The 20,049-nt window shown below is 41.6% G+C and overlaps 2 protein-coding genes across 2 annotated transcripts; one reads left to right on the top strand and one right to left on the bottom strand.

Annotated features, from left to right (window-relative positions):
* Window positions 1-3,980: 3,980 nt before the first annotated feature.
* LOC105924716 (microfibril-associated glycoprotein 4-like) lies at window positions 3,981-7,334 on the top strand. Its single transcript, XM_036142361.1, has 6 exons — window positions 3,981-4,107; window positions 4,379-4,528; window positions 4,941-4,979; window positions 5,745-5,841; window positions 5,930-6,097; window positions 6,584-7,334. The coding sequence occupies exons 1-6, from the start codon at window positions 4,096-4,098 to the stop codon at window positions 6,835-6,837; spliced, it is 720 nt and encodes a 239-aa protein (XP_035998254.1). The 5' UTR covers window positions 3,981-4,095; the 3' UTR covers window positions 6,838-7,334.
* Window positions 7,335-12,645: 5,311 nt separating this feature from the next.
* Window positions 12,646-15,697, bottom strand: LOC118564309 (hydroxycarboxylic acid receptor 2-like). The gene is made up of 3 exons (XM_036141701.1): window positions 15,398-15,697; window positions 14,330-14,751; window positions 12,646-13,658 (listed from the first exon to the last, which is right to left on the bottom strand). The coding sequence occupies exons 2-3, from the start codon at window positions 14,723-14,725 to the stop codon at window positions 12,984-12,986; spliced, it is 1,071 nt and encodes a 356-aa protein (XP_035997594.1). The 5' UTR covers window positions 14,726-14,751; window positions 15,398-15,697; the 3' UTR covers window positions 12,646-12,983.
* Between the last annotated feature and the right edge of the window lie 4,352 nt (window positions 15,698-20,049).

Here is a 20,049-nt window from a genome sequence, read left to right as displayed (position 1 = left end):
ATTATCCCATCAGCGTAAGCGTGGTTACGTCATTAGGACCTCCCCTCATACGTCATCGTAGCAGCCATCTTGGGAGGGTGACGTGTATCTGAACTGTGAGTTAAGTTAAGATCTGCTAACCGCTCATTTTAATCCATTGTTTATTTTTGTTTTGTTTCTTTATTTCCACATATATATTTTGCATGTTAGTTTAGTAGTGAGTAAGAATTCCAAAGTTGTTGAATCAGAGAATTACTGTAACAGGGAATTGCTTTTGGTTCAATAAAACCAACGACTGCGGAATAGACATTTGTTTTGTGTTCAGTCCAATTCACAGTTGCCTGGGTATTCAGAATTCAGAGCTAACCTCCTTTGGAGTTAACATCTGATATTAATACAGAGACAATATCATTGGATGGTGATAAGTGTATACTTATACTTGTCCTGTTAGATCTCAGTGCTGCGTTTGATACAGTTGATCACAATATTCTCCTACAAAGACTTGAACATACTGTAGGGATTAAGGGGAAAGCATTAGGCTGGTTTAAATCTTATCTGTCAGACAGATTCCAATTTGTTCATGTTAATAATAAATCTTCCTCAAACTCTAGGGTCACCTGTGGAGTACCACAGGGTTCAGTCCTTGGACCAATTCTCTTTACTATATATATGCTTCCGATAGGCAAAATTATCAGACAGCATGGGATTAATTTCCACTGTTATGCTGATGATACTCAGCTATATTTATCCATAAATCCTGATGAATCCAATCAATTACTTCGACTGCAGTCATGTCTTGATGACATCAAAAGCTGGATGACTTTAAATTTCCTGCATCTAAATTCTGACAAGACCGAAGTTTTAATCTTTGGGCCAGAGTCCTCAAAAAATAAACTTCTTAACCAATCACTTAATCTGGGTGGCATTAACCTGGCCTCTGGTAATAAAGTAAAAAATCTTGGTGTTATTTTTGACCAAGACATGTCATTTAAATCCCATATTAAACAGGTTTCCAGAGTTTCCTTTTTTCACCTCCGGAATATCGCCAAAATTAGAAACATTCTGTCCAGGAGTGATGCTGAAAAACTGGTCCATGCATTTGTTACTTCAAGGCTGGACTATTGTAATTCTTTACTATCAGGAATTCCACAAAATGCAGTTCAAAGCCTTCAGCTGATCCAAAATGCTGCAGCAAGAGTTCTGATGAAAATCAACAAGAGGGATCATATTTCTCCAATTTTAGCTTCCCTTCATTGGCTTCCTGTTAAATCAAGAATATAATTTAAAATTCTTCTTCTAACGTATAAAGCCCTTCATAATCAAACTCCATCATATATCAGAGCTCTGATTACCCCGTATGTTCCTAACAGAGCACTTCGCTCTCAGACCGCAGGTCTGCTGGTGGTTCCTAGAGTCTCTAAAAGTAGAATGGGAGGCAGATCCTTTAGCTATCAGGCTCCTCTCCTGTGGAACCAACTCCCAGTTTTGGTCCGTGAGGCAGACACCCTGTCTACTTTTAAGACTAGGCTTAAAACTTTTCTTTTTGACAAAAATTATAACTAGTGACTCATGTTACTCTCAGCTACCTTTATAGTTTTACTGCTATAGGCTTAGGTTACTGGAGTATATCAGGATCTAATTTTCTCACTATATTGAGTTCTACTGTTCTTCAATTATGCATTATGTGTTGTCATTTCTGCTTTAACTTTCTGTTCTCTCTCTTTTCTCTTCATAGTAGGTACACCTGGTCTGGCGTTCTGTTAACTGTGACATCATCCAGAGAAGACGGCTCACACGCTACTACCATCTAATGTAGAACAGATTACTAGATCAATGTGTGCTTCTGTGCTTTTTTGTTTCTCTTGTTGTGTCTCTGTTCTGTCTTCTGTAACCCCAGTCGGTCGAGGCAGATGACCGTTCATACTGAGCCCGGTTCTGCCGGAGGTTTTTTTTTCCCGTTAATGGGTGTTTTTTCTTCCCACTGTCGCTTCATGCTTGCTCAGTATGAGGGATTGCAGCAAAGCCATGTACAATGCAGATGACTCTCCCTGTGGCTCTACGCTTCCCCAGGAGTGAATGCTGCTTGTCGGGACTTTGATGCAATCAACTGGTTTCCTTATATAGGACATTTTTGACCAATCTGTATAATCTGACCCAATCTGTATAATATGATTGAACTTGACTTTGTAAAGTGCCTTGAGATGACATGTTTCATGATTTGGCGCTATATAAATAAAATTGAATTGAATTGAATTGAATTGATAAGGGATAAGGATTTAAACTCTAATTGCAGTTACATTGGGGTTCTCACAGCCTGCTGGATAAACCTCATCGGTTAACAGTCCGACCTGATCATTTATCCCAGCACAAATGAGTTCATAACAGCAAATTAACTAATGCATTAGTGGTATAAATACTTACAAGCTTATAGCTAACATCACAACCATTTGAACTATATTTGTTATAGCGGAAATTTGAGTTGAATGATTTTATATTTAAATTATAATACCAAATTATAATTAATAATAATAATAAGCATATTCAACCAGCTTATGGCATAACATGATGCTTTCAAAGGTAACAGAAAAGTGATCAGATAGGGCAACATCAGTTACACTGACATTAGAAATCTTTAGACCTTCAGTGATGATCAAGTATAAAATATGTCCCTGTTTGTGCATTGTCTGTTTAACATGTTGTGTTAAAACAAAGTTTCTAAGTGTGTCACACAGTTCTTTTGCACTTCTGTCTTCAGGGTTGTCAACGTGAAAGTTGAAGTCTCCCAGAACATTTAAATAAGTTATAATCAACTGATATCACAGATAGGAGGTCACTGATACATCCTATCTGCTTACATGTTCATGGTTACATGAACATTAAGTTCATGTAACCATTTTTCTGTTAAAAACATAACATCAAGATCATTGTCAATATTGAAGTCATTAATTAAAAGGGATTTTCCTGACATAGATCTAGTGTGTAATTAACCCAGTTTATATGACTTAGTGGTTGATGTCTCCGTGGCAGCTTGCATCTGTCAGTTTATGACTTTTAAGTGTTTGTTCCTGTTTGTTACCCTTTGGTTTTTCTTTTTTCTGCAATGTATCATCACATATATTCCATATTCTCTGAAAAGAGGCCCAAGCTGATGCTGGTAACTGTTATGTCTGATAAGGTTGCTGCAAGGGCCCGGTGCGTATAACAGACAAGTTATCTGAAGGTCCTGAGTACAGGCATGTTCCTTGATACGTAGAGGGGGAGGATCTGGGGCTCTGCGGCTTTTAGAAGATTCTGGTTTAGTCACAGAGTTGGGGTTGTCAGAATGGCTATATGGACAGGATGTCAACTGTAGGCGAATCTTAAATACTTTGTTCCCTTTATGAGAACATTTCCAGAAAAGGAACATCTGGCTTTGTGGAGAACATGGGGAGGTGGGTGCGGTCTGGAGCGGTGTTCGTGGGGATGGAGGTTTTTGGTTCTCTTTGGAAGATAAAGGGGAGTCCTCTTTTTGTCCTGTCGAGATCTGGGATGAATCCTCCTGTAATACTGATGTAGCCTCTTTCTCATCTTTCTGGCTATCTTTATCCTAAGAGGGAGGTGGTTTATAGATTGGTTGTGTCCTACTTATCCAGCTGAAAGGTCTCACAGGAGCTCTAAGCAGGGTAATACTCATTACATTCAGATGTCTTTAGAACCCTAGCTAGTCTGAGCTTAAACCCAAAATAGAGAAGGATGGAGGAGGGTGTTTAGATCAAATCTGACAACAACACCCCATATGGCCACCCTTATAAAAAGTTCTAGAGGCACCCCTGGCTGTGAGTATTAATCTTTAAACATTCAGCCACACTGTCTTCTCTGTATATTTAGTTGCACAATATGAGCTTCTCTAGAATTTCGCAACCATGTATCTGTGCAAAGGCTGTGATTTTTTTTCCAGTAGAATTGTCCAATACATAGAAAACTCTCTGGTCCAAAGTCTTTAATTTGTCATTCATTTACAGGACCGTCAAGTTTCAACAACCCATTAATGTGAGGATTATAAAAGCAGTGGAGACACTTATCAGTTCACTACTGCAGAACTTCATCTGTTAGATTTCAGATCCTTGCTGCAGAACAATGGCCATGAAGGTGAGTTTGAGATATTAAAGACAGGATTCTGAATGTTCCTCTCTAGCTTTGGACCTGAAAAGTTAATTTAAGTTTTTGTAAACTATTCTTTAGAAGACATAAAACTGTTCCCCTTGAGAACTTTTATCTCCTTTTCTCTTGTATTTCTATGTGAAACAAATCTGTTAGATTTTAGTTTCTACTGCTTTGTTTGGAATCATAGTTTTATTTGAAGATAAGAAAAGTTCTCACTCTTTTGGATTATACTGAATCAAGTATTCCTGTGCTGTAGCTGCTTTTGGTTCTGATCCTGGTTCCTGTGGTGACTAGCTGCTCAGATCTCAACCTCCCTCTGGACTGCAGCGATGTCTACAACCAAGATAGCAGCCGACCCAGCGGAGTTTACACCATCTATCCCATCGGAACCACGTCTGCTATTCAGGTTCGCTCAAAACCCCCGCCAATAATTTGATGATCAGTAATTGATATGTTAACAACATTTCAAATGCATAGTAACATGGTTGTGGTGTATTGTGGTATATGGTTGTGTCAGTGCATCTTTTTAACAGATAATTTAACATCTGATACATTTTCAGGAACAACCCTGAACAAAAACTGCAAACATCAAATTTGTCATCTGTTGAGATGCTCTTGGCTTTCAAACGCTGATTTATCTGTTGTTGATTCATACTTGATGAAGCTCAGTGTTCGACATGCTTCGGGTCCAGTAGGAATTCAATCGGACTCTGGTTCTGTTTTTTGTTTGTGAAAAATCAGAAACAAGTAGCCGTACCTAAAACAGCATCATTGTTGTAGGCCTGATTAACATTCAGCCACTACATTTGTGTCTGCAGGTTTACTGTGACATGGACTCTCTGGAAGGAAAGTGGACCGTAAGGCTTGTTTCTTTTAAATGTTTCTACTTTTTTTCAGTTTGTTGAGGAAAACCATTAAAAAAGGTTTGGAATATATATATATATATATATATATATATATATATATATATATATATATATATATATATATATATATATATATATATATATATATATATCAGTGACGTGCAGTAGGGTTCATAGCTGGTGAGGCACTGACGTCATCAGAGTCAGATTTACAAATATACACTCTACAGAGTAGACTCATACTAATAATACAACACCCTGTATTAACAGATTTTGACTCCAAATTTCGACTATGTATTCTACATGTTTAGTCCAATACTGCTCAATTGCAGTACGCACCAGGGTTGCATGAACTTTAATATATTGCATATGATTTGTTGAAGACTTGGGTTCTTAGCGGTAGTCAACTGGTCACATTAAAAATCAATAGAAATTTCCTTAATGTATTTGGTCACTTATCTCAAGTGATTTTGATATTGTGAAATTCACGAGCAATATCTCATGTCACATGTTTGCCTAACATTGTGCACAACCAGGAAGATCGATTATATCTGCTGCTTTTCTAACAAGCACTCTAAATTAAATAGTTTCTTAAACACTGCCTTTATTTTGACTCTTCTTACTGAAACCCGCACAGAAATGATAGGCCTGCAGCTGTTCAGAAACCCAACACAAAACAATTCATAAACGCTACAAGGCTAATTGTGAGGAAACTTGAGCTGTCTTCAGCTGGTTTTAACCTTCGTCTTCCTCCAGGTTTTCCAGAGGAGGATGGACGGCTCAGTGAACTTCTACAGGCCATGGGATCAGTACAAGTTTGGCTTTGGGAACGCCGCAGGAGAGTACTGGCTTGGTGAGATGTGAAACCGAAACAGTAGTCATAAAGTTCAGAGAAAATGCTCGAAAATTTCAGAGAGATCAGACTCTGTTCCGTGCTTCAGGTCTGGAGAACATCTTCCACCTGACTCAGAGGAAAAAGACAGAGCTGCTGGTCGACATGGAGGACTTTGAAGGAAACAAAGCCTACGCCCGTTACACTTCGTTCTCTGTCGGCCCAGAGTCTGATGGCTACAAACTGCATCTGTCTGAATTCAACAGTGGGGGAGCAGGTGGGTGACAATAGGTTTCTCTTTGTGTCTGGTGATATAACTTTGTTTTAAAATGTTAAGCATTAGCTGGGTCTATAAAAAGTAACTACAATGAACTCTTGTATCAAAAAATATTGCTGAAATCTGTCAGTTCAGTTAAATATATATTTTTTAGCATCTTTGACGTATATTTTCAGTTGGATATGATTTCACTGAGTGGGGGGCGTTAAGGGATTTTGTTTCTAATTTAGATAGGCTTTAGAAAGCGCTGATGGGGGTGGAATGCAACCGACTACTCTTCAATTTTTGAATTGGCAATAGTTATGATTAGTGAATAACTGTTTTCCGATTTGATTCAGAAGTGACTCATCAACATCAGATTTCTAAGAGTTTATTAAAGTTTTTTTTTGCCAAGAGATAAAAACTTGTTGGAAGATAGTTAAGAAAGTTAAGAACATAATGTGAGGAAAATTTAGTGTGACATTATGTTTCTTTGTGTTTCTTCAGAGGATTCTCTGAGTATCGTCAGTGGACAAAAGTTCTCTACATTCGACAAAGATCAGGACATCTGGGGGAAGAACTGTGCCCGATCGTTCATCGCGGGGTTCTGGTTCTCTGACTGTCACAATGCAAACCCAAATGGTGTGTACCGCTGGGGGGCTGACAGCTCTCTTTTTGCCATCGGAGTGGAGTGGAGCTCCTGGAAGGGTCGGGGCTATTCCCTAAAGGCCATCAGCATGAAGATTCGTCCAGTACAGTGAACCTGCACGTGATGTGTTTGGGTTGTGAACATTCTCCGAATTTTAGCAGCTGGGTGAATGTTTAGACTTAAACAAACACAGAAATAAATGATTAGACCCAGTTCACCTAGCCTGAATCATCCTAACCAGTCACTGAAACTCATGAGGAACATAATTACATAACAAATTCCGTGTCTTAGCAAATAGAGCAGATTTAAAATACTCCAGTCGCCTCATTCATTCACCAGATGTTGATGTTGTGTTTGTCACTATGACGTGCCAGAGCTGACAGACTCTGGGGCTGCATCTGAAATGTTCTAATGATAGCTCATAGCTTCTGTTCCTTGACCTTTCATCAGGTCAACAGTAAGAACTCTATCGTAGGGAAACAGCACTTCTCATGGGAATGCTGACACTCTGCCGGTTTGGCTAAAGATCCCTTACCTATTAGGCCTTTTCGGATGCAGCCTGGAAATCTCCTCTGTGTTTCTATCAGAAAAATAAACTACTTTGATTGATTACTGCAACGGTGTTTTCACAGGTCTGCCTAAAAAGTGGATCAGACAGCTGCAGCTGATCTAGAACGCTGCTGCCCGCGTCCTCACTAAGACCGAGAAAGTAGAGAACATCACCCCAGTTCTAAAGTCCTTACACTGGCTCCCTGTATCTCAGAGAATAGACTTTAAAATACTTCTGTTAGTCTATAAATCCCCGAATGGCTTAGCACCTAAATACATCACAGACTTGTTATCAGTGTATCAACCCTCCAGACCACTCAGGTCTTCTGGCTCCAGCCTACTCTGCATACCTAGAACCAGAACCAAACATGGAGAACCAGCATTTAGTTCCTATGCTCCACTGATCTGGAACAAACTTCCAGAAAACTGTAAAAGTGCGGAAAGCCTGAGTTCCTTTAAATCAAGATTAAAAACACATCTGTTTAGGATTGCCTTCGACTGTTCTAATTGAACTGTATTACTGAAATATAATTAGTTTAGTTTGTATTCAAACTGTTTTTAATTGTTTGCTTTTAATTTTTATTTCCCCATGTCCTGTTTTGTTTCTGCATTTTATTCCTGCTTGCTTTTATTCTGTTTCATTTTCCTACATTTCAATCATGTAAAGCACTTTGCATTGTCTCTGTACTGAAATGTGCTATACAAATAAATTTGCCTTGCCTTGATTCATGAAACTTTTATGTTTAATCCTGTTAGTCATTTCTTAATGAAAGGATTAATTACTTTGAAGAATACGGTTTGCAGATTTATAAAAAAGAAAATCCTTGTCCAATAAACTGCTGGCTTATGCTGGTCACAGCCAAAACTAAAACCTTTGTAGTAATACTACCCCTGCAGAATAAAGTTAAATTATTACAGCGTGTGTGTTAGTTATTTGTTAGTGTTAGTGATTTGTGTTCAAACAGGATTTCTGTTTAAATATAATGTGTTTATGAGAACAATTTCTGCACTTGTTATGGTTAAATGTAGACGAAGGTGGATGCTGACTGAACCCAAAAGTTCTACAAAAAAAACATCTCAAGTTTCTAAAAGGTATAAACCAAAACATTAGGGCTGTGCGATATGGCTGAAAATATCACAATATAAGTTTTTCATTTCACTTGATATGGATAATTATTTTATCGGACATATTTTATTTTGATATTGATCAGGTGTCTATCGCGATATATATTAATTTACTGCCTAGCCCTACAAAACATTTGAACAAAAAGTTGTTCAAAATATAAATGCCCATCAAATATATAAAATAGACTACCTGTGTCCTTGCAGTCTGGATCTTTCAAACATTTGCCAAAAATCTTAATTTACCATTAAGATTCATAATGGTTAATTAAGATTAAGATAAATTAAGATTTCACGGTGCGCCGTGTGGGCACCATGTAAGGCAGTTCCTTGGCAGCAAGGCCTCAGTAAATCGTCTCATGGCGATTGTACTGAAACAACAATTTCCCTCTGGGATTATTAAAGTATTTCTGATTCTGATCTGATTCTGATTCTGATGACATTGGGCCTTCAAATTTGATCTGAGTGACCAGATTTAAATTAAGATAAATCCTGTTTGCAAGTGGATGAATCTAAGGACATGTGTCCTTTGTTTTTGATTCTGAAAAACAAAGTTTTTTAGAATCAAAAACTTTGTTTTCTACATAACGGTTTTATCTTTAAAAGTATTTATTTAATTTATATATTAAGCTTTGCATGTATTTAAGTTCTATAAAAGCAGCTTAGACACATCAGAGCCATCCTGTAGGAGTCTGGAGAGGCAGAGGAGTGTATTACTTTGCACATATGCATGTTCATCAGTAGTTTTGCACCAGAACAATTTCAATTATTTAATCTTGTGTAAGAAACTGCTAAATCTCTAAGATGCATGTGTTTACCAGAGGACAGGATGTCGGCCCAACAGCGTAAACAGTCCTGTGGGAGATTAGTTGGCCTCTGGTTCTGAAACAAGCATCATACCAGCAATGCTATTGAAGATTTCACCAACTTTCTGTTGCTGCGTGCAGAAAAGTTACATGTTAAAATGTTTCCTTGATAAAGTGAAAGTATTAATGAAATTCTCACTGATTTAAAGCCCCTCAGCCAGGTTTGTAAAAAAAAAGATGCTAATTAGCTTCATTTATCTTTTCCTGCCCGTTGTATCTCTGTCTGCGTCAGTTAAATGTTGTTATATAATTATTGTAGTTATAGGTCCACCTGAAACGGCTGTCTAGCTTCTCCGAACATAAAAGTCATACACACCACTACATGTGTAGCTGTGATCTGTCCACTAGATGGCGCATTTTCTCTTTCTTCACACGGAATAAGACGCTCTCTTTTGTTGACTCAATGTTGACTCAATAGGGTGTTTTCACTGACGTCACTGGCCAACTTCCGGTCCGCCATATTGGGTGGCACACTTCCTTATCTCTAGTTGTCTTACACGTATTATCGTATCGCGAATGGATAAGTACGCCAGCACGCTAGAGCGACCAGATAAGGACGTATATCTGAGGAAATGTTCCGTGATCGACCATATGGACCCCTATGCCCTCCACGGTGCCTTGTTTAGCACTTATCCAGATGATTGGCCAAATGTAGAGCACGGCGACATAGTGCATTACCTGGTGTTCGGTGAAAACCCTCTGCACACTCTTGAGGAAATGAGAGCTTACAAGGATCTAGAGGCTCACAACCAGTTCACATCTGGTTATGTACATCAAGGAAATCGCCATCATACGTGGACGGGTGAGTTTTAATAAGATGGTAACAATGTAAACAATCCGACGCAAATGTGTTGCACCGCCCGCCGCAGGCGGGCGGTGCGCTAAGGCGCTTGGCTGCAAGGCCGATCGACGCCGCTCGCGGCTTTAATTATTTAAGCAGAACAATGACCAGTGCAAAATTAAGTTGTATTTACCGTATTGGCGCCGGTAGGAGCTGCAGATCATAAAGCCAGCAAACAGTGGGAACACAGCAACTCGTTCAAAGGTAAGCTGCGTACAGACGGGTTAGCACATGCTAACCGTTAGCGCTAACAACCACTCGCGCATGTAATGTACTTTTAACTTGCTGCTATGTGTTTCAAACGTTTAGAACACACTCTCATTGACATCGGGATACTGTGGAAAGTTATGTTCGGTCTTACAGCCGCGATCCAAGCGAGCCGACGATCTCTTTATCTCTGTAACTCGTTCAAAGGTAAGCTGCGCTCAGCCGGGCTCTGGCTCATGCTAACCGTTAGCGCTAACAACCACTCGCGCATGTAATGTACTTTTAACTTGCTGCTATGTGTTTCAAACGTTTAGAACACACTCTCATTGACATCGGGATACTGTGGAAAGTTATGTTCGGTCGACTTACAGCCGCGATCCAAGCGAGCCGACTCTTTGTTATCGCTAACAGTTGTTCTCCGTGGTTGCGCCTCCAGGCAGGAAAGCGGTGGAAAATTAATCTGTTTCTATGTTTTTCCCATGGCGATCATGTGTTGCGCTGTTACAGCCCACAATACAGCAACGGTTTACCATGGTTGAAATCAAGTTAAGGTGAAATTAATCAAATTAAAACACGGCTGAGAGAGGGAGTACAGTATGCGGTAGTAATAGGCAGTAGAGGCGGCGGAGGCAGTCAACACGACAGCCGTGGAAAGTAATAAGTCATAACGCCCAAGCCCTATTATTAATATATTCTTCTTATATGTTTTAAATACTTAACAGTTAATTACCTGTGACAAAGTGAGCACCGCAGACTCTGGCGTATTCCAGTTTAACACCGTCCAAATCGGACCTGGATATCCGTGTCAGCCATAGGTGACGGCGTTGTTCAGACAGCTGTTTTTTTTTTTTTTTCACACTGATTCACTATTACGGCTGGTAGGCGATAGAAAGCGTTGATCTCCACCTCCACGGGCCGTGCAACCAACCATTAAACACGTTTTCACCATTTTTCACTTCCAATACTGCCTAAGGCGTCATACAATGCAGGTCAACGGTGCGAAACGACTGCCACCCAATATGGCGGACGCGCTGAGTAGTCACGTGAGCGTGACGTCAGCTGAAAACACCCTATTCATCTCGTTTAACCCTCAACTCTAATCATAGTGCAAGTGTGCTACAACTTCTCTTCACATTTTTTCGTTTTGTAATTTCTTTTTGGGACATTTGAATGAGGTACATCAAATCAACCTTAATAGCCTTAATTGTAATTTTGAATTTTTAGTAGGTCCATAGTAACTAAATCAATGTCTAAAAAGTGCAATTTTAGATGAAGGAATTGAAAAAAACCTAATTTCTCTCATTATTATTTTTGCTACACAAATGTCATTGCGGATTATCTTCAAACTATAAAAGTTGCACACAATAAAACCACTCCACTTTATTTTGAGATGCAGATGTTTGTATAAAGTGTAGCAAAGATTAAAAGTAAGATAAAAACTGTGCAAAATTTACAAAACACGGCATATCAGAGCAATCAATTGCCAACAGTGCAAACAAAGTTTAAAATGTCAGAGATACTTGTGTAGAGAAATTCATGGAGTCCAACATTACTTTTTAATACTGACATGGAGCTGTGGCGGGCCTTGTGACAGCTCCTGTCCACGATGACACACAGAGGCATTCCCTACCCCCTCGTGTGGCCTTTCTCGGACAGATGCGATGAATGATGAAAACTGAGATGCGAGGAAAGATCTCTGGGACTGGTTGTGAGGCTGCTCCACAGAGCTCAGCTGTGTTCCTGAAAGCAGTGGTGCATCATTGGCTCCCACATGGCTCCTTGCTGCATTACTAGCTGTTTCATACAGCAATGTCAAAAAATAGTGCAGCACAGTCACATATTAATTCCTGCACATTCTCCTTGGAGAAAAGGAAACAATTGTTGGGTCTGACAGGTTGATCCCCTCCATGAAGCGTTTGCAGTCCTTCACAGCAGGCCTAGCATGCCAACCAAAAGTGCCTCCCCTAAAAAGGCAGAGTTTAGAGTGAAGCCCACAACATCCTCCTCATGTCTATGCACTTGAGGAGCAGCTTTGCCTCTGATCCCCCTACAGTTTTTCTAAGATTTTTCTTTTTGCCTGGACATTATCTTTAGTTTTTAGGATGCTTATTCTTGTGTCCTAAAATGTCTCGTATGCTTAAAACCATTAGCTAGTACAAATCTAAACAATCTGCATCAAAAATGACAAGTCCCTGAAGAGAAGCTAGAGCTTTGTAGCTTCTTTTGAATCATCAACAAACTATAATCATTGACCAGTCATACTGACCACTCAAAGTGCTGTACACTAGAGCCACATTCACCCAATCGCTCTCACTAACGCGCACACACACACACACACACATTCATATCCCAATATAATGGGACAACGGGAAGCTGGAATCAAACCAACAACATTCTGCAAAACGACTACTCAACTCATCAAGCCACAGTCGCCCTCCGGTAGCACCTGTGAGTGTGTTATCTATGAAACAGCCAGAAAAAAGATTACTACTTCACCATCAAACTGCATTTGGAGAGGAGCCTTTAAATGCTAAACTTTAGATTTACAGACAGATGTGTCCTACAAAAAGCTAGGATTTAGTCCATGGTTTACAAATATGAAATAAAAGGTCTTAAACATATAAAGGAAATTAAAGACTGAGTCTAGCTCCAATATTGGCTGAGGTCCGCTCATTAATTGACCTCACTGCCTCTGTCAGTCCTGAGGGATTTTAGTTCTTGCTGGGTGGTGCTTTGGGTTCCCGACGAGGACTCTGTGGTCCGGCCTTCTCCTTTTCTGCAGGGCACTAATCCCAGCAGGGCCTTCCTGAACATTGAGCTCGAGAAGACGTAGACGATCGGGTCCAGAGCCGAGTTCAGGAAGTTCAGGCCCAGAGACACGATGGTGAGCTGAGTAAAAGTGTAGAAAGCGGCGCAGTCCCATGGCCGGTATGAGCGGATGACCCATACACCGATCGTGGTCACCGTGGTGGGGAGGAAGCACACGAGGAACACAGCCACGATGGCAGCACACATTCTCATGGCCTTTCGCACCTTGTCCGGCTTTCCCATCTGCCTCTGCCTCAGGAAGCTGGAGATGCGGATGGAACAAAACAGCAGCATGGCCATGGGGACGATGAACTCCAGCACCGTCAAAGCGCGGTGCATGCCCACCAGGATGATGATGGCACGGGACGCCTCCTTGTAGGACGTGAAGAAGAAGCACTGGGTCTTCTCGCCAGCGCCCTTGATGTGGTTGTAGGCCAGCATGGGGACCCTAGGACTGATCACCAGCAGCCAGACGAATGCTGAGACAAATGCAGCCTGCCGCTTGGTCATGCGGTTGAAGCGATGATGGGGGTGGACCACCTGGAACAAGAAGACATTTTACTTTTATCACATCATTGTAGTTCCCATTTTTAAACAATTTTTATTCACTTCTATTCAGCCTGGCTGCAGAAGTGATGCTGTAGGGTGTTTAAAGATTTTAGAAAATTGGATTTATTTGTTTTCTGGGGGTTGTGCAAACACCGACTCAACACAAACCAGGCGTGTAATCGTGAGAGTGGTAGGGGTCATCCAGAGCCAGACGCAGAGGCTGTTTTTAATATGAGCAACGTGGGGAATTGCCGAGGGTGGCAAAAGACAGATGTTACCGTGCACAAGCACCATCTCAAAAATTTAATAGATTTTAGTTTCCCCTGAATGAGTTTTTTTTATTGCTTTTTGCATGTGCAGTCAAATAGGAGTATGCACCCCTTTGTGAAGAGAAAACACCCCCTGCTTGTTGCTAAAAAATAGGGAAATTATGTCTTCTTTTTCATCAGCAAGAGCAGCCGGGCACCACATATAACTACCCTCAACTGGGAAATTTAGAGAATTTTCCGTTTTGACAAAATGGGATTCCTGTGAATATTTTTGGTAAGGAAACAACCACGAGAGGTAGAAAAATCTCCCTAGTAGAAGAAGAGGCACCATTCATAAGAAGCCCTACAAAAATAACCCCTGGTTTCAAAAATGAAGAATCTCTTTTTGCTCACCTTGAAGTAGCGGTAGATTGCCACCACGGTCATGAGTGCGATGCTAGCTGATCGGTTGGAAAACATCAGGAAGAGGTTTATCCGGCACATGCCATCGCCAAACACCCAGTGGCCGCGGAGCAAGGCGTCGATCCTCAGCGGCAGACTCACCAGGGCAAAGAAGTCGGCGATAACCAGGTTGAAGAGGAACAGGGTGTTGGGGTTCCAGGCCTTCATCTTGAAGCAGAAGATCCACAGCGCCACCACGTTTCCTATCAGCCCCAGTACAACGTCGATGATGAGGACCGGAGGCATGATGAGGCCTTCCAGCTGGATGCCGACAGGCGGGCATCCACCACCCCCAGGGGCAGGGGTTGTGAGGTTTGAAACCACGGTGAAGTTTGGTTCTGAGACCATTTTTTTTTTAAATATGCAAGCTTAGCCTGCAGAAAAGAAAATCAGTGGTGATAAAGAAAAGAATGAAATTTAAAATGTGCAGCTGAGTAGCACAGCTGTGGTTTTAGTAATTAAGTAATAATGAGGGCAAACAACTTGCATGGCCAAACATGGGAAAGTTGAGTAAATTAGGAAATCTACATCTTCCTCTTTTAGTGTTCTTCCTTTTTTCTCTGTTAGAAAAGCCACACAAAGAACCTTGAGTCACGATGCCCATTCACTTTTGTGAAATTAAAATGCAACATCTGTGTTTTAAATGTGTAAATTATTAAAATGGCTGGAGCATCTATCACTAAAACTGTAAATTTTAACAATAAGAAAGCTGAACTCTGATCAACTTTCTAATCAAAATGGTTACTGTTTCCTCTTAAAGGTTCAGAAAAAAGTAATATATTTTACATCCTTTGAATTAATAATAACGATAAACAGCAAATAAGCGACATATAATATATTATGATAATTTCTATATACCTCAATGTGCATAACTGCATAGGAAAATGCAGTTTGTTTGAGAATTCCCCATTTGTGGTGAAAGTGCAAGTCTGCCCACACACACTGTGGTAACATTTGACAGTGTACGTTTCCACTCTAAATGCAGAGAATTAGAAGAGATTAGATTAATCCACTACTCACCAGTGGAAGAGTTTCATTCATGAGGAGCTGCAGGAAGAAATGAATGGGTGAATGACCTTCACCGGTGTATTTATAGCTTCCACTGGAGGGATGTTCCCGTCTGGTTGCCACACTGGTTCTGTCAAACTGCGTAAAATTAAAAGTGACGCATGCATTCAATTCACAGAAGAGTGCAAAGAAAAAACATATTCTGTGTGATTGCAACACTTTACCGGCACAGACTCCTGTTAGACATGACACAAGAGAATGGAAACTCAGCAACTGATCTGCTACACTACTAAAGCCCTGCAGCATGAGAAAACCTTCACAACAAACAGGGGTTTACAACAACATCCCCTATAAGTTGTTTTAAAGCCTTAAATTATCAGCTTGACATTGTTGAATACCATAACTTCGTGATGCCAGTTGTCAGATTTTATCTTTAGAAAAATCTTTCAAAAACTCATTGACTTCATTTCTGAGAAAAGGTGGTTGTGCAGCTGCACGCATGCATCTGCTCTCGATCTAAGATCCTGTTCAGACATGCATTTAAAAAAATTCCCAAATGAGAGCCTTGACTGCCGACCCCTTTTTTGGGGAGGTTTTTTTTCCGCCTGTTGAGGGGGAAACACGGGCAGTAGCCACGGTTAACGGGCTTTATGTAAATGGTCCAGGAAGGAAAGATTACTCTGTGGCTTAACAGAACACAGCTACAGGTAGAATTGAACCGTAAATACTGATTACATCACGGGTGATGTTCCGTGTCATTTAATAACTTTTCTTTCACTTTCTCACAGACATGACATTGGAAATATGATATTATATATAACCACTATCATCACTGTTTTTTAAATTGAATTGAATTATAATTTTTCACGTTAGCGCAGACACACATGCAAACGCTGCAGTGGGGTGGAGGTGATGGGCTCCGTGTGCACAGGGTGGCCCTCTCTTGTCCATGACCTAATTTTCAATTTCAATTCAATTCAATTCAATTTTATTTATATAGCGCCAATTCATGAAACATGTCATCTCGAGGCACTTTACAAAGTCAAATTCAATCATATTATACAGATTGGTCAAAAATATCCTATATAAGGGAACCAGTTGATTGCTTCAAAGTCCCGACAAGCATCATTCACTCCTCGAGAAGCGTAGAGCCAAAGGGAGAGTCGTCTGCATTGTCCATGGCTTTGCAGCAATCCCTCATATTGAGCAAGCATGAAGCAACAGTGGAAAGAAAAACCACCCATTAGTGGGAAGGAAAAACTTCCAGCAGAACCAGGCTCAGTATGAACGGTCATCTGCCTCGACCGACTGGGGGTTAGAGAAGACAGAGCAGAGACAAAAAAGCACAGAAGCACACATTGATCCAGTAATCTGTTCTACATTAGATGGTAGTAGCGGGTGATCTGTCTTCCCTGGATGATGTCACAGTTAACAGAACGCCAGACCAGGTGTACCTACTATGAAGAAAAAGAGAGAGAGAGAGAGAGAGCAAAAACTTAAAAGCTGAAATGACAACAGTCATTTCAATGCAATGCAATGCAATGCAAAACTAGAGAACAGTAGACTGGAGAACAGTAGAACTCAGTAGAGTGAGAAAAATAGGCCCTGATGTCCTCCAGTAGCCTAAGCCTATAGCAACATAACTGTAGAGGTATCTCAGGGTAACATGAGCCACTCTAACTATAAGCTTTGTCAAAAAGGAAAGTTTTAAGATTAGTCCTAAATGTAGACAGGGTGTCTGCCTCACGGACCTAATCTGGGAGTTGGTTCCACAGGAGAGGAGCCTGATAGCTAAAGGATCTGCCTCCCATTCTACTTTTAGAGACTCCAGGAACCACCAGCAGACCTGCAGTCTGAGAGCGAAGTGCTCTGTTAGGAACATACGGGGTAATCAGAGCTCTGATATATGATGGAGCTTGATTATTAGGCTAGCAAACGACCTTAACACCTTCTACTGTCGTCTCGACAGACAAAGGGACAGTCCTGCAATCACCCCCCACGACTCCACCCAACAGATCACCTCATCCTCCCCCACAGTGACAACTCTTTCCATTCATGAGAGAGATGTCAACAAACTCTTCAGAAGACAGAACCCCAGGAAAGGCGCTGGACCAGACTCTGTCTATCCATCCACCCTGAAGCACTGTGCTGACCAGCTGTCTTCAGTGTTCACAGACATTTTTAAAACCTCACTAACGACTTGCCACGTGCCAGCCTGCTTCAAAGCCTCCACAATCATTCCTGTTCCCAAGAAGCCAAGGATCACAGGACTTAATGACTTTAGACCCGTCGCCCTGACCTCTGTAGTTGAGCGCCTTGTGCTTTCACACCTAAAAGAAATCACCGACCCCCTCCTGGATCCCCTACAGTTTGCCTACAGAGCCACCAGGTCTGCAGACCAGGCTGTCAATTTGACCCTCCACTACATCCTCCAGCACCTGGACTCTGCAGGAACCTATGCCAGGATCCTGTTTGTAGATTTCAGCTCTGCTTTCAATACAATCATCCCAGCTCTGCTTCAGGAGAAGCTCTCCCAGCTGAATGTGCCCGACTCCACCTGCAGATGGATCACAGACTTTCTGTCTGACAGGAAGCAGCACGTAAAGCTGGGAAAACGTGACACTGACCCACAGCTCATCAGCACTGGTTCCCCCCAGGGCTGTGGTCTTTCTCCTGTGCTCTTCTTTCTGTACACCAACAGCTGCACCTCCAGTCACCTGTCTGTCAAGCTCCTGAAGTTCGCGGACGACACCACTCCAATCGGACTTATCTTTGATGGTGACGGGTCCGCCTACAGGTGGGAGGCTGACCATCTGGTGACCTGGTGCAGGGAGAACAACCTGGAGCTCAACGCTGTAAAAACAGTGGAGATGGTTGTGGACTTCAGGAAGAACTCAGCCCCAGCTACCTCCATCACCCTTTGTGACTCCACCATTGACTCCGTGGAGTCTTTCCGCTTCCTGGGAACTAAAGGGGGAGCTGAACATCAACTCCCTCACCAAGAAAGCCCAGCAGAGGATGTACTTCCTGCGGCAGCTGAAGAAATTCAACCTGCCAAGGACAATGATGGTGCAGTTCTACTCCTCCATCATTGAGTCCATCCTCACCTCGTCCATCACCATCTGGTACGCTGGTGCCACCGCCAAGGACAAGGGCAGACTGCAGCGTGTCATCCGGTCTGCAGAGAAGGTGATTGGCTGCAATCTTCCATCTCTCCAGGACCTGTACGCCTCCACGACTCTGAGGCGTGCAGGGAAGATTGTGGCTGATCCCTGGCACCCCAGTCACAAACTATTTCAGTCACTTCCCTCTGGCAGGAGGCTGCGGTCCATCAGGACCAGAACCTCACGTCACAAGAACAGTTTTTTCCCCATCTGCTAACAGCCTTATCAACAAGGCCAAGAGCCACCCGTGAAACTGGACACTGTCTCTCTCCCCTGTTCAGGACTTACAAGCTTCTGCGTTACATTGATGCACAGTCTGTGAACTTCCTGATAGTAAAGAATTACAATAGTCCAGCCTTGAAGTAACAAATGCATGGACTAGTTTTTCAGCATCACCCCTGGACAGAATGTTTCTAATTTTGGCGATATTCCTGAGGTGAAAAAAGGAAACTCTGGAAACCTGTTTAATATGTGATTTAAATGACATGTCTTTGTCGAAAGCAACACCAAGATTTTTAACTTTATTACCAGAGGCCAAGTTAATGCCACCCAGATTAAGTGATTGATTAAGACGTTTATTTTTTGAGGACTCTGGTCCAAAGATTACAAATTCTGTCTTGTCAGAATTTAAGTGCAGGAAATTTAAAGTCATCCAGCTTTTGATGTTATCAAGACATGACTGGAGTCAAAGTAATTGATTGGATTCATAGCCAAATGCCTGTGCTGCTTTGGCTATGGGATCTTGGGGATGGCCTTGCTGTCTCTGAAGGCATCATGGGTCAAAATTAGGGGTAATCTCCTGGTTGTGGCGTTGTTTTCAAAGATGCTCAGCTCAGGTCGTGGAAGGGTGGGCTCCCGTTGGGTGGCCTCTAGCTGCCGGGGATGTGTTGACCGGCTATGTTTGTATTCATTGCAGCCATTTCCATCCTGTTTTAAAAGTCTGCCATCATCTGTCCTTCTACATTCCTTTTCTTGATATGAAACCTACCCATCCCTTCCTCATCACCTCGGTTCCTTGCTCCAGTGCATAATCTAAATAGTTGAGGGCCAGACAGACATAGGTTAATATGACATCAATAAGGCCTGCCTACTTTGATGCTGAATCCCGTCTTCATATAACAAAGTCAATCACACACCCTTTTCCGCAGGTCAAATCTGCCCTGGTGCATGTGGGCAACCAGCTTCTCTATATGGTACTCCAGAGATGCCCAAATGGGATACATGCAACAAACAAACAAACAAACAAACAAAAAAGCAGGAGTATTCCAAGCTAGCAGTAAAGCTCCAACTGAGTGATAAGTTCAGGGAGCCATCTCATGTGTTTTTTTAGATGTAGCCCTGTCAATGGGCTTTCAGCGGGGCACCAAAGAGACCATAACCACTAGGTTTTGATTTTTCTGAAACATGAAAGATCCATTCAGTCAGATATTTATTTTGCCTTTTGCAAACTGTGTGAGGTTGTATGTGTTGAATCCTGTTTTTGAAAAAAAAAATGTTGTT

This window comes from Fundulus heteroclitus, chromosome 10 (assembly GCF_011125445.2).
Source record: "Fundulus heteroclitus isolate FHET01 chromosome 10, MU-UCD_Fhet_4.1, whole genome shotgun sequence".
NCBI lineage: Eukaryota > Metazoa > Chordata > Actinopteri > Cyprinodontiformes > Fundulidae > Fundulus > Fundulus heteroclitus.
Note: the sequence above shows the minus strand (reverse complement) of the source record. Positions and strands in the feature narration are given on the sequence as shown.

Bases quoted from the DNA above. Each gene is read 5' to 3' on its own strand.
- LOC105924716 (XM_036142361.1), top strand. The intron at 4,529-4,940 runs GTTCGCTCAAAA...TTGTGTCTGCAG, and splicing joins GAACCACGTCTGCTATTCAG to GTTTACTGTGACATGGACTC. The intron at 6,098-6,583 runs GTGGGTGACAAT...GTGTTTCTTCAG, and splicing joins ATTCAACAGTGGGGGAGCAG to AGGATTCTCTGAGTATCGTC.
- LOC118564309 (XM_036141701.1), bottom strand. From the start codon at position 14,725: ATGGTCTCAGAACCAAACTTCACCGTGGTTTCAAACCTCACAACCCCT. The intron at 13,659-14,329 runs GTGAGCAAAAAG...TTCTTGTTCCAG, and splicing joins CAATCTACCGCTACTTCAAG to GTGGTCCACCCCCATCATCG.